At 43.9% G+C, this 15,314-nt stretch overlaps 1 protein-coding gene across 5 annotated transcripts in view; it reads left to right on the plus strand.

Annotated features, from left to right (window-relative positions):
* Positions 1-15,314, plus strand: part of LOC120041150 (regulation of nuclear pre-mRNA domain-containing protein 2-like) — a 62,565-nt gene that overhangs the window by 32,331 nt on the left and 14,920 nt on the right. For 4 of the 5 annotated variants that reach the window (XR_005475842.1, XR_005475839.1, XR_005475840.1 and 1 more), the window contains exons 9-11: positions 461-640; positions 5,512-7,672; positions 12,968-13,041. Coding sequence is in view for 1 of the 5 variants with exons in the window: in XM_038986108.1 (XP_038842036.1) it covers positions 461-640; positions 5,512-7,340 (2,009 nt within the window). In the remaining 4 variants the exon portion in view is untranslated. Of the gene's footprint in view, positions 1-460; positions 641-5,511; positions 8,418-12,967; positions 13,042-15,314 lie in introns of those variants that run through there. The other variant, XM_038986108.1, reaches the window with a different exon arrangement.

Below are 15,314 nucleotides of genomic sequence, written 5' to 3' on the forward strand. Positions count from 1 at the left end.
TAAATTGCCGTTACCTATTTGAATTTCATTGAATTAAGTTCAATTTCCTTTAATTCAAATGGTGTTTTCTGTGGGGTGTGGTCAATTAAAATGTAATACAATAATTGAATTAGAATTAAATTCACAATTTAATTCAGAATTGACCCTGAGGCAGTTGGCCACATCATCGACGCTGTTATTCTTATGTCACTTGTAGCCTAGTATTGTTCCTTTTAGCTACTGTTACATCCTCAAAACATTCTATTACATTACTATTACATTGTTAAACAGCATTTGACATCTTGTGAAGTCAGTGTAACTGAGAAGCCATTATTTAGAGCATTTACCAACTATTCAGTCTGCTGGTCATTAACAAGGTTCCGTCACGGTGATCATCGACAACACATATTCCACTACCCCATGAGAGGATAATAAATGTCCGATTTTAAAATTTAAAATCTGTATTTTCCTCCCTCTCCAGGAGTGAGTCCAGGTGCTTCTTTGGTCTGCCCCTCCTCTCCAGCCAAGACCACCCCTCCTGCCCCAGTAGCCCCCCAGGTAGCCAGCCCTCTGGCCAGCGTCCTGTCCAGAGTGGACATGACTCCCAAGGCGCTCCTCAGTGCACTGTCCAAAACCCAGGAGCAGGCCAGCGGGCGACATGGTGAGAAACTGGGGTAGAGCAAATGTCAAAGAGCGACTGAACTCATCGATTCCCCATGTTTTTCTGTTGCTCATTAAGAAAAACACGATTTCAGTCTTGAGGGTGTGGTTTGATGTGAGTGTGTTATCATACCCTGGCAGTTACTGATGTTTGTAGCTCTTGAGACACCATAGCAACAAACTAGCCTACCACTTCCTCAAAATAAATAAGTAAATCATTTGGACTTTTTTTTGAATAGGAGGTTTTAATCACACAACTTTACATCTAGCTAAGGTGTTTGGTGCAGTATTTCTTAAGTAACAAAAATGTGCATGGAAACTTGTAGTGCTCTGCAGACTATAGAGTCTGCTGCTACTATCTATTACCAGAGTATGCATCTGTCTGGCACATCTGTCATGTTTCATAGCGAATCGCGTTACATAACGGGTCGTGGTGGGACACAAGATGCTTGCAAATGGGTTTTGAATTTTAGTTTTTTAAATAATAAGTGGCAGATGGGATACAAGTAAGTGTGCATCACCTCAATTCTAATTTAGCCTAAAACAGTGGCAGACTCAGTGCTTGACTTGGGCAGGTCATAGAACTAAGTACCGGCACCTCACATTGTCTACTGCTTGAGTTCCTGCACCTCTACAGTTCCTTCAGAAAGTATTCACACCACTTAACTTTTTCTACATCTTGTTGTTACAGCCTGAATTTTAAATTGATTAAATTGAGATTTTGTGTCACTGGCCTACACACACTAACACATGAAGTCAAAGTGGAATGATGTTTTTAGAAATGTTTACAAATTAATTCAAAATGAAAAGCTGAAATATCTAGGTATTCAACCCCTTTGTTATGGCAAGCCCAAATAAGTTCAGGAGTAAAAATATGCTTAATAAGTCACAATAAGTTGCATGTACTCACTCTGTGTGCAATAATAGTGTTTAACATAATTTTTTTAGTATTACCTCGTCACTGTACCCCACACATACAATTATCTGTAAGGTCCCTCCGTCGAGCAGTGAATTAAAAAGTGTATTTAACCACAAAGACCAGGGAGGTTTCCCAATGCCTTGCAAAGAAGGGCACCTATTGGTAGATGGGTACAACAAAAGCAGATATTGAATATTCCTTTGAGCATGGTGAAGATATTAATTACACCTTGGATGGTGTATGAATACACCCAGTCACTACAAAGATTCAGGCGTCCTTCCTTACTCAGTCGCTGGAGAGGAAGGAAACCGCTCAGGGATTTCACCACGAGGCCAATGGTGACTTTAAAACAGTTACAGAATTTAATGGCTGTGATAGAACACTGAGGATGGATCAACAACATTGTAGTTACTCCACAATACTAACCTAAATGACAGTGATAAGGAAGCCTGTACAGAATACAAATATTCCAAAACATGCATCCTGTTTGCAATAAGGCACTAAAGTAAAACTGCAAAGAAATTGACATTTGGTCCTGAATAAAAAACGTTATGTTTGGGGCAAATCCAACACATCACTGAGAACCACTCTTCATATTTTCTTTGTTATTTTTTATATATATTTTTAATCCCCTTTTCTCTCCAATTTGGTAGTGGTATCCAATTGGTATTTACAGTCTTGTCCATTGCTGTAACTCCCGAGAGCTGTGCGTCCCCTGAAACGCAACTCAGCCAAGCACTGCTTCTTGACAGAATGCCCGCCACTTAACCCGGAAGCCAGCCGCACCAATGTGTCGGAGGAAACACTGTACACCTGGTGACCGCATCAGCGTGCACTGCGCCCGGCCCGCCACAGGAGTCGCCAGTTGCGCGATGGGACAAGAACATCCCTGCCGGCCAAACCGTCCCCTAACCCGGAAGACGCTGGGTCTCCCGGTCGCGGCTGGCTGCGACAGAGCCTGGACTCTAACCAGCATCTCTAGTGGCACAGCTAGCACTGCGATGCAGTGCCTTAGACCACTGCGCCACTCGGGAGGCCCCTTTCATATTTTCAAGCATGGTGGTGGCTGCATCATGTTATGGGTATGCTTGTAATTGGCAAGGACTAGGGAGTTTTTGGAGGGGATAAAAATAAACGGAATAGAGCTAAGCACAAGAAAATAAGGGAAACCTGGTTGTCTGCTTTCCAAAACACTGCAAAACAAATTCACATTTCAGCAGAAATATACACTGGAGTTGAAGAATTGTAAAAAATTGTGCAAATATTGTACAATCCTGGTGTGCAAAGCCCTTAGAGACTTACCCAGAAAGACTCTCAGCTGTAATCGCTGCCAAAGGTGATTCTAACATGTATTGTTTCAGGGGTGTGAATACTTAAGTAAAATTGTATATTTCTGTATTTCATTTTATATAAATTTGCAAAAATGTCTAAACATGTTTACACTTTGTCATTGTGTGTGTGTAGATGGGTGAGAGAAAAAAACATATATTTAATCCATTTGAATTCAGGCTGTAACATAACAAAATGTAGAATAAGTCAAGTGTTATGAATACTTTCATAAGGCACTGTAAGTGGCCACTCCATAAAGTGCTCATGGACCAAGTGTTCTTTCAACAAATCCAACAAAACTCTGTTTTTCAATATATAGTGCATTTGGAAAGTATTCAGACCCCTTGACTTTTTCCACATTTTGCTATGTTACAGCCTTATTCTAAAAATTGATTAAATAGATATTTTTTCTCTCTCACACACACACACACACACACACACACACACACACACACACACACACACACACACACACACACACACACACACACACACAGTACCCCATAATGACATCAATCTACACACGATACCCCATAATGACAAAAAAATAAAATAAATTGCTGCAAAATTATAAAAAATGAAAAACCGATACCTTATTTACATAAGCATTCAGATTCTTTGCTATGAGACTCTAAATTGAGTTCAGGTGCATCCTGTTTCCATTGATCATCTTTGAGATTTTTCTACAACTTGATGGGAGTCCACCTGTCTATATAAGGTCTCACTGTTGACATTTCATGTCAGCAAAAACCAAGCCATGAGGTCGAAGGAATTGTCCGTAGAGCTCCGAGGCACAGATCTGGGGAAGGGTACCAAAACATTTCTGCAGCATTGAAGGTCCCCAAGAACACAAGGGCCTCCATCATTCTTAAATGGAAGAAGTTTGGAACCACCAAGATTCTTCCTAGAGCTGGCCGCCCAGCCAAACTGAGCAATCGGGGGAGAAGGGCCTTGATCAGGGAGGTGACCAAGAACCTGATGTTTACTCTGAAAGAGCTTCAGAGTTACTCTGTGGAGATGGGAGAATCTTCCAGAAGGACAACAATCTCTGCAGCACTCCACCAATCAGGCCTTTATGGTAGTGGCCAGATGCAAGCCACTCCTCAGTAAAAGGCACATAACAGCCCACTTGGAGTTTGCCAACAGGCACCTAAAGGACTCTGACCAGGAGAAAAGATTCTCTGGTCTGATGAAACTAAGATTGAACTCTTTAGCCTGAATGCCAAGCGTCACATCTGGAGGAAACCTGGCACCAACTGTATGGTGAAGCATGGTGATGGTAGCATCATGCTGTGGGGATGGTTTTCTATGGCAGGGACTGGGAGACTAGTCAGGATCAAGGGAAAGATTAATAGAGCAAAGTAAAGGGATATCCTTGATGAAAACCTGCTCCATAGCCCTCAGGACCTCAGACTGGGGCGAAGCCAGAGCCCGGGCTTGAACTCGATCGAACATCTCTGGAGAGACCTGAAAATATCTGCAGCGACGCTCCCCATCCTAACCGACAGAGCTTGAGAGGAACTACAGAGAAGAAAGGGAGAGACTCTCCAAATACAGGTGTGCCAAGCTTGTAGCGTCATACCCAAGAAGACTCGAGGCTGTAATCGCTGCCAAAGGTGCTTCAACAAAGTACTGAGTAAAGGGTCTGAATACTTATGTAAATGTGATATTTAAGTTGTTAATTTTTTATGAATTCTCTAAAATGTCTAAACCTGTTTTTGCTTAGCCATAAATTCAGAGAACCCGATTGTAATTTTGGTGCGCAAAGAAAGGAGTCATGAGTTCATTCAGGTGCGTGTGCCAGGCTCATTCTCTTCAGGACAACCCAGAGTATGACGCCATGTCATCTTGTAACTACATAAAATAGTGATCATAAACATTGACACTGTGTATGACATGAGTTTTATGATATGGAAATGTGAAGTGCACATTTGGACTTGTTGTATGACATCAAAGCGATATTTATTGGAATCCTCAACGTCTCATCTTTCAAAATACATTGAGTCATCTTATTTCACAGCATTACCTTCATTCGCAAAAGTTGCCCAATTACCGGGAGGACTGGGGGCAACTTCTTGTCGCGTGGTGCTCAAGTTCAGAACGGCTGTCCCTCATAGTGGTCCCATGTGGCTCTGTTGGTAGAGCATGACACTTGCAACGCCAGGGTTGCGGGTTTGATTCCCACGGGGGACCGGTACGAAATAGTATGATAAATGTAGGCACTCACTACTGTAAGTCCCTCTGGATAAGAGCACCTGCTAAATTACTCAAATGTAAATGTAAAACCGATACAGCATTGTGAAGCGCAGAGCCAGAGCTCTGACATAATGTATGGCATATTACTGTACAGCCACTACATTCCAAATTTAGGTGCTTATGTTCAACCCGCATACGGGGTATGAGACAAACACTGATTTAGAGGATGAAAAAAAATTGTCTCTAATTGACAGAATGTTGCTAATTGAGTAGCAAAAAGGGTGCCAGACAGAGAGTATACATCTCTACTCTGTTATCACTTATTGTACTGAATCGTTCAGATTCGTACAATTGAGCTTGCCATTCATAGTTGTCATGTATTTTAACACGTTTCCTTTTCTCTCTTCTTTTTTCCTGCTCCCTCTTAGTTCTCTCCACTCTTGTGAACAGCCCAACGGGAAACCTCTCCTCATACTCCCCCAGTACAGACAAGCTCCCTCCCTCCGCCTCCACCCCTACAGTACCCTCTCGAGGCCTTCCTCTCACCTCCTCTACGCTCCAACCAACCCCATCAGCCCCTACAGTGGGGAATACCACCACCGTCCTTCAGGCAGCGTCCCTTACCCAGCCCACACAGCCTCTAGACATCGGCCCTCACAGAGGGCTGGTCCTTGAGCAAGGGAAGGAAGAAAAGCCCTCTGCTTCCAGCCTGGAGTCCAAGATCCACAGCTTCCTGCAGGTTAACCCTGGCTTTAATGCCTTTAACCTGGGCTTGACTAGCGAGACCATGCAAGCGGGAGGCAGCGACATCAGCCCCTTAGCGGGTACAGAGACCCAAGTGGGCACCCCGGTGCGGGATGAGGCCGGAGGAGGCACCCCCACCCTGGATGAGTTCTTGGACACTCCAGGAGGAGCAGAGCCCTTCCTGGCCAAGCAAGGCCAGGTCTCTTCTGGGGGAGTTCCTAAACAACCAGATGGCAGCCTGTCTCAGTCTCCAACTGCCTACCACAACCAAGCCTGGCAGGATCCCAACAACCCTCATGTCCACTTAGGACCACAACCAGGTGCTCCGAATGGGCAGGGGTACCACCAGTTGCCTTATGGAGGGAAGGAAGAGATGCATGGAATAGGTCCTTCCCTCAGAGAGTCTGGGTTGGCCCATTACCAGCCCATCACGACACAGGTGTCAGCCCCAACCCTCGGGGAGGGGTTACCCAGTAACACACCAGGAGGGGCTCAGGCAGGGCCAAACCCCAGTGTGAGTGAAGGAGGATGGTATGGTCATCCCTACCCAGAGGGACAGGCCCTGCATCCTAACAACCACAACATGGCTGCATCAGGGGCAGGAGATGGCAAAACCCCCATGTCAGGACGGTATGCATACCAGGGGGAGGGGCAGACGCAGCCCTACCAAACAAAGGATCCTCAAACTCTGCTTTCCCAACAGGGGGCCAACCCCTTAAGCTTCCTCACCAGCCCTCTGCCCCCCATTCCCCAGCTGCCTCCACCGCCCTTCCCTGGAATACCAGCCCCACCTGCGTCTGTCATTGTGCGAGGGGTGATGGTGCCTGTGGCGCAACCCTCACCAAACCCTGAGATGGAGGATGACAGGGCGGGCGTCAGTGCATTGGGCGGTCCAGTGATTATCAGTGATCACCAGCACAAATCTGCTTTCTACCCTGAGGGCCAACCCTATCACCCAGATGACCTTCATCGCCATGCCGATGACCCCCGTCATCACCCTGACGATTTCCGTTGTCACCCCAACGATCTACGCCGTCAGCCTGACGACCTGCATCACCTTGACAACTTCCGTCAGCACCCCCACGACCTCCATCGTCACCCAGACGATCGCTATTATCACCCAGACGATTTCCACCATCTACCTGTAGACGATCCTCATTATCCTTATAGAGTCAGAGAGCGCCTCACTCCCCCCCTCTCTCCCTCAGAAGACCCTTACTACTATAATTACCCTCCACGCAGCCCTTCCCCTCCATATGGTCACAGACCCCCCCTTCACCCTCACATGGACCTGCACCACCCTGACCACATGCCCCTGCCTCCCCATCCTCCACACCGTCCTCTCCACCAGCCACACCTGAGAGGCCTCCCGTGGGGTCCCCCACGCCCAACCCTCTGTGGCCCCATGCTCAGGGGGAAACGGCCAGGGCCTCCTTTCGGGGGACACCTCAGAGGGGGACCAGGTGGTCCGTTCTTTCCCCCCAAAAGACCACACCTACCTCCGCGCTTCTGACTTGTCAACTGACTGGAGTGACATCAAATTACAGTGCTTAGGCTACCGGAATGTCATTGTGGCAGGGGGCGCGACACATCGAGGGTAGAAGAGGAGGAGAGATGAGTTGGGAAGAAGCAGAAGAATTGAGGTGTACTTTTCTCTGCTCCCCTTCTTGGTTTAAGAGGCCTGAGAGGAAGAGGGGAATAGATGAGTACAATTGGAGGAGGAGTAAATTGGGAGGATCTAAAGGAATGGAGGAGAGGATTAGTGAAGACATGGATCTGGAGAAAGAGGGAATGGAGAGGTCGGCCTGAACAACGAAGACACAGCGGAATAGAAGAAAATAAGAGGTGGATATATAATTCAGTTTGATTTTTTGGTCTCATATTTGTTCAAATATACAACGTTAAGTCTTTAATTCATCTCCCCCCCCTGAATTAGTGCTAAGCGTGCAATATGCTTGTGTGCATGCGTTAGCGTGAGTGAGCTAAATCTAAGACTACTACTGTTCATTATTTAAACTGCATTTTAAGACGTTATTCTTTTGCAAAGTAGGCCTAAGTGTCAGGGATGGGTAGTTTCTTTTGTCATTTTTCAATGAAAAATTGAGGCCCGTTTTCCCATTGAAAAGACCTAACCATGATCCCGTCAGCCAGAAGAATTGCTACTCCGTGGTCTCTTTTTGTTTACGTTACATTTTATGTACGTAGACGCAAAGAGAATCGAAACTGAACATCACGTTATTTCCTTCTACAGTGTCCGTTTGTGTAGCTGGGGGGAAACTGATGATAGATTCCATCAATGTTCTGATTTGGAATGTTATATTTGTGAAGCAACACTTTGTTCAGTGTGAAAGATTGGACCTTTTACTGGCTGTGTCATCACTTCTCTCATTTCTCAGAGAAAGATGACACCAGCACAGGGGTAATAGTAGAATACAACAGGGCTTAGGGGTGGGAGGGGGGTGGTATTTTTCTTTTCCCCTAAACAACAAAGAAGAAAAGAAGTTCCTTTTGGAATTGGATCAAGAAACTTTCCGCCTTCAGCTACCTTTTACTTGTACTGACTTTAATAAAAACATGATTTTGAAAACAATGGAAGGCTTCTTTCTTTCTCAGCCTTCGGAAATGCCTCTCACAGCTGCCTGAGTCATGTTTGCCTATTCTTCTTCCACCACGATTCATTCCCCATCGTCACCTCTTCCACAATAACGTTAACGCCCATCAGGTTTTGGTCAATTCGAATTTAAGGCAGTCAATTCAAGATGTAAACTGAAGTTCCAATTCAATAATACAACATTTTTAAAAATGGCATTATTGAGAAGCTATTTTCAATGACTTCTCAATAAGTTCAAAAGGAGATGGTATTTATCTATTTGGGGATTTAAAATTCAAATAATTTCCTGGATTCACTGACTAAAATTCTAATTGACCCCAACCCTGATGCCCATGCACTAAACGGAAATCGAACAGAGAAATGTAAGTGCTTAGTCGTCTGTTGTACTGTAGGAAGCAATAGCCTAAGTGAATCGCATCTGTTGCCATGCAACGTGCTACTTTAATTAGCTCGTGACCATGTATTAGTTTAGCCAACAAGGTCATACCTTGTAGGTCAGCTTAGAAACACTTGGGGCCTACATCTTACGACACAAGACTTAGCAAGTGTATTAGAGGCATATCATTGCATTTCAACAGTAAACACCAAAGAATTAAACGTGATTATGAAACTTTTGTCGGACCTGGCATGTTTTTGAAAGTAATTTATTCTGCATGCAGGACCTTGTTATTTCAGACTAGGGCCTGTATTCATAGAGCGTTTGAGTAGGTGTGCTGATCGAGGATCAGTTTTCAGCACTCGTACTCTGAGAAGCTTTATGAATACCGGCACAGATTCATACGATGTTGCCAATCGTTTCGTCAGATGGTTAGATGACTGATATTCTCAACTACTAGTTTTAATGGGGGGAGGATCATAGCCCACTGGTGCCTGATACAAAATGGTTTTGAAACACAAAGTATTCCGTGACGACAGTGCGAACCTCCACTGACCTGTAACTAAAGATATAAAACAACAAGCAATAAAGAATGCTAGTACATTATTTACATGATTGGTTAGATTGACAGGTTGATGGGCTTTTAGATCAGGGGCCTTATTCATAACGCGTCTCAGAATAGGAGTGCCGATCTAGGATCAGTTTTGCAATTTCGATTACAATAAATACGATTTCATGGACAGTTGACCTGATCCTCTGAGACTCTTGATACATATTGCCCCAGGTTAAATTGAATTGAATGGTCTGTCGATCAATTTAGACAGAAAGTACACACAAAAACAGCTGGATCTGCTGTTGATAGGCTATGTTAAATAATGAATGGTTAGTGAAGGACCTCAATTAAGGTTACCTAAACATTAGGACTAGACTATCCCCGGGCCTTAGGTCAAAGTTTTAGCTGCCAGTGCACACTATTAGAGACGTCTATCACCATAGCCTGCGTCACTATGCTTCCATGAAAATACTTTCAGTTGTAGAAAACCAGTACCTCTAGGCATGGGGTCATACACTACATGACCAAAAGTATGTGGACACCTGCTCGTCGAACATCTCATTTCAAAATCATGGGCATTAATATGGAGTTTGTCCCCCCCTTTGCTGCTATAACAGCCTCCACTCTTCTGGGAAGGCTTTCCTCTAGATATTGGAACATTGCTGCGGTGACTTCCACTCAGCCACAAGAGCATTAGTGAGGTCGGGCACTGATGTTGGGCGATTAGGCCTGGCTCGTAGTCGGCGTTCCAATTCATCCCTAAGCTGTTCGATGGGGTTGAGGTCAGGGCTCTGTGCAGGCCAGTCACGTTCTTCCACACCGATCTTGACAAACCATTTCTGTATGGACCTTGCTTTGTGCACGGGGACATTGTCATGCTGAAACAGGAAAGGGGCTGCCCCAAACTGTTGCCACAAAGTTGGAAGCACAGAATTGTCTAGAATGTCATTGTATGCTGTAGCCTTAAGGTTTCCCTTCACTGGAACTAAGGGGCCTAGCCCAAACCATGAAAAACAGCCCCAGACCATTATGCCTCATCCACCAACCTTTACATTTGCCACTATGCATTCGGGCAGGTAGTATTCTCCTGGCATCCGCCAAACCCAGATTTGTCCGTCGGGACTGCCAGATGAAGCGTGATTCATCACTCCAGAGAACGTGTTTCCACTTCTCCAGAGTCAAATTGCGGCGAGGTTTACACCACTCCAGCCGACGCTTTGCATTGCGCATGGTGATATTAGGCTTGTGTGTGGCATTCATGATGCTCCCAACGAACAGTTATTGTGCTGATGTTGCTTCGAGGCAATTTGGAACTCGGTAGTGAGTGTTGAAACCGAGGACAGACGATTTTTACGCGCTTCAGCATTCTGCAGTCCCATTCTGTGAGCTCGTGTGGCCTACCACTTCGTGGCTGGGCCCGTGTTGCTCCTAGACGTTTCCACTTCACAATAACAGCACTTACAGTTGACCGGGGCAGCTCCAGAAGGGCAGAAATCTGACAAACTAACTTGCTGGAAAGGTGGCATCCTATGACGCTGTCACTTTGAAAGTCACTGAGCTCTTCAGTACGGGCCATTTTACTACCAATGTTTGTTTATGGAGATTGCATAGCTGTGTGCTGATGTTATACACCTGTCAGCAACAGGTGCTGGTTGAAATGGACGAATCCACTAATTTGAAGGGGTGTCCACATACTTGTGGACATGTAGTGTATATTATTCTTCACTAAAAAGATGAGCTTTGATAAATGTTGTAGTTTAAATTAAATGCAGTGCTGGTTTGATCAAATTCTGGCCTTGACCTTGACTTCAATATAAAACATTCTCTATGCGATTCTTTACAATAATAACAATACTAGAATAAGAAGAATTAGTCAAACACTTAAATGCTGCCAGGGCACATATGTCTCAAGTAGACTTTGAATAAGTACTGAGGGAATACCCTTTAAGGAAGACTCTTTATTGAAATGGCATTTACATTTAAGTGTTGATTGAGCTTAATTGAAAATCATTGTAGCATTTTGTGGCTTTTTCAGTAATGGGAAAAGTGCTTGTGAGCTACCCATAAAAAAACTACCAAAAGATAGGTGATTATTTTACATATGACCGCTATGGTTACAAACAGTTTATTCGTAAGTAACCATGGAGATTTAGTTTTTATTTAACCAGGCAAGTCAGTTAAGAACAATTTATTATTTACAATGACTGCCTACCCCGGCCAAACCCAGACGACACTGGGCCGCCCTATGGGACTCCCAATCACAGCCAGATGTTAGCCTGGATTCGAACCAGGGACTGTAGTTACGCCTCTTGCACTGAGATGCAGTGCCTTAGACCGCTGCGCCACTCGGGAGTCCAAGATCACATAGGCCTATATATTTAAAAAAGGGAATCAAATCTTTCGTGTAGGGTAATATTTGACATAGTGTAGGATGTGTGTGCATGTTGAACACATACAAACGTGGGCAATGTTCAGTATTCGGGCGCTAGATGTCAGTAAAGACTCTCAGGCATTTGTATCGCAGTAGGACCATACGATAACATCTGACTGAGCAATGTTTTGAGACACAAGTAAAGTATCGCACGGTCATGGTTTACATGTAGCGTAGTATTGCCTATTCATAAGGACCGTGCCGCCTCGCCTGGTGAGAGCGTTGAACGTTTCCCCCCCCCATTTTAAGAGCCCCGCGTTTAAAGTTCTTGGCGAATGTTTTAAATTGTGGCCAATCAGTGCCCGGAACCGTGCATAAAAAATAGCTCCGTGGCCCAATGTTTTGCCCAGGCTCTTTCCCAAGTGCGCGTTTTCGAACTGTGCAGTGTGTAGGCCAGGGCGTGTTCAGCAGGGCGCAACATTTGGATAGAAATACGGTATGTAGAACAAACATGCCTATAATCCGACATGTAGATTAAGGAATCACGTCGGGCCGATTCATTGAATTTCTATCTGCAACGTTCGAGAACGTTTTGCAACTGAACGTGGCCCAGGTGCAGGCACATTCAGGAAACTGACGCACAAACAGATAAGAATGACAGGTCAGAGGCTAATATCCTACAAATTGTGACGTTTTTACGAATGTTGAATGTAAAATTATAGAGTAGAAAAAATGTCAACATGATGCAAAGAGATTGTTATTTTAATATTATAGCCACACTCAATGTGTGCATACCGTCAACGAATATACATGTTAACAAAGGAGCTAATGCATCCCCTGAAGTTTTCATGTGCAAATATCTGTGTAGTGCTCACGGAAGGACATTCCATGAGTGCAAAATTACTTTAAAAATAAAACATGACTTGCAGCTATGGCCTACCATTTATTTTACAAGGTCTCATGTGACCAAAAAAAACCTTAAACAATAGAGTAGCAGCCTTACAGATTGTTTTTAAATGTGTAAACCTTGTGGGATTTTGTTTTCATAAAACAACTGTGGTGTGAAGTCTAACTCTGGTCTCTGCATTGCCCCTACAAGGATAATTGTTAGCCTAATTTATGATGAAAGTTCTGTTTTATTTGCTTTATTAATTGATTTCCCTCACCTTATCTTACTCTGCTCTAATACCTCTTTTCTTTCCATCCTTCCTTTCTCCTTCTGTTAACAGTAACCTGGATGACTCATGGTGACCTGTGCGAGGAGTGGGAAACCGCTGGCGTGAGTGACATACAATACAACAAGGTCTGATGTTATCTCAATGTCCACTAACCACAGTAATAACACATTTAACGCCGCCAAAGAAGTGCTAAGTACAGGGCAGTTTCTCTGACACAGATGTAGCCCTGTGATGGTATAAAATTCAAGATCGAGCAAGAATTTCTATTGAAAATGCTTTTGAGGCCAGGATTAGGCATAATCTGTGTCTGGGACAACTCCACTACATGACAGGCCTTGTGTTGGCCATAATGTAGTTCAGCAAAGTAATTATATTGATCAATTCCACAGGTTTGTGATACAATTTTAGTCAAGGTACATTGTTATTCAAGCACCCTCTAGTGGTGCAATGTGACCACAATGTTATTATCAGGGTGGTGGTATGATTCACTAAGGCTGCGTCGCAAATGGCTCCCTGGTCAAAGTAGTGCGCTATATAAATAATCTCGTTCCCTGACACTTCCGCCCAAATAACAAAGCCAATAAGATTGATGTGAAATTTACGGCGTGATAGGCATTGGCTTAATCGGCTTAATCTACCAACCAAGCATCTCCCGCTACACCTTCCCTCACGTTTGTAGAAACACCTTCCCCCACATCCAGTAGAAAGAGGAGTGGGAGGCCCCAGTGCACAACTGAGCAAGAGAACAAGTACATTAGAGTGTCTAGTTTGAGAAACAGATGCCTCACAAGTCCTCAACTGGCAGCTTCATTAAATAGTACCCACAAAACACCAGTCTCAATGTCAACAGTGAAGAGGTGACTCTGGGATGCTGGAATGTCATTGTATGCTGCCTTGTGATAAATACAATTTGATTTGAGTAGTGCCTGTTGTCATTGACTCATCATGGACATAACCCATTTTAACATGGACATTGCCATTGAAGGCTACCAACAGTTGAAATTAGTCAACTGGGTGGGGATTTCTATGTTGGGAGCATTCAGCCAATGAAAAACAAGAACATTTACTACTTTAAAATGGAGATGGCCTCAATGGTGCTGCCCATTCTGTAACAGAGAAAAAGATGAGTCCTCTATCTAGCTCTATGTCCTGTGCATCTCCCCTTTCATTGGCTAGAATGGTCACACCTGATCTCACCACCTGCTGACTGCCTTCCATCTTTGAGGACCTGTATTTCCATTGTTTGAGCTGTCAATCTAATAGACAATCTTTGGTTGTATCGGTCCGACGTCTTGGCAATAAAGAAATTGTGTTTGTAACTCTCAAAAAACACTTTGTTTGTCGTAGACGGACAAGATTAATATGAACTGAGAGGCGAGTTCATAATGAGTTCAGGAAGCCAAGCTTGAGCTCTAAGATGTTCACAGTGATGGGGAAAGACGTTTTGAAAAAATATGCACATTTTCTCTAACACTAAACATACAAATATGTATTTTACATAAGGTGAAATCTTATAGTTAGTCGTTTTATAATTTGATGATGCTATATTTAGAAAGCATATGTCATTTCTAGCCTTATTCATACAGTTTTGTTGAATAGAAAATACATCATTCCATATTTGTATCATATTTGTACTGTGTACCTGAGCATTCGTCCTCAAAAGCTACTACAACTCAGCAATTTATAACTATTTTTACCAGAAAGGTGAGATTCTAACCTGTCTTGGAGTATTCTGCATTACTAGTTATTCTTTATGGCCCTCTCATGATAAATAATTGCTTTTGGGGATTACGTAGATTACATTTCCGATTACATTTAGTTACATTTAACTGGTTTTAAGGGTGTAGGCTTTCTTTTCAGTGAAGCCATTCACTAGCTAGCTATGTTTTTTGTTAATTAGCTAGATGGAAGTTGTGTTTTTGCAATCCCACTGGCAGAAGTTCATGCCTGAGTCATGCCTCCATTTGTAAATTCGCAAAATTTAAATGATGACAAGCACTTTACTCTGTAGGTCACTCCCGTAGAATTCTATGATCCCTCCCACTAGGCCCACTTTGATTCGTTTACATCCCAGACTCATATGCGCTGTGCGCAATAGCCTGGGGACGCACGCAGCCTAATACATACCTACCGAGCTCAACTGGCCAACTGGCTGTATTGTTACGATTGATTGTCTGTGTGTAACTGTCCCTTCTCTCTTTGAATGTGTCTCTTGAAAAGAGAGGTAAGGGCTGTGAGAATGAGGAGGACAACCAGAGGGGAGCAGAGTGGTTGAGACAGCTGAAGGACATGCCACTGCCACTTAGTCAGGGAAAGTAAGTGCAGCCAGAATGAGTGAGCATGGTGCTCCAAACACAAGGCCAGACAGGCTAATCTCTCTGTTACACACACACAGTAT

This window comes from Salvelinus namaycush, unplaced genomic scaffold, assembly GCF_016432855.1.
Source record: "Salvelinus namaycush isolate Seneca unplaced genomic scaffold, SaNama_1.0 Scaffold41, whole genome shotgun sequence".
NCBI lineage: Eukaryota > Metazoa > Chordata > Actinopteri > Salmoniformes > Salmonidae > Salvelinus > Salvelinus namaycush.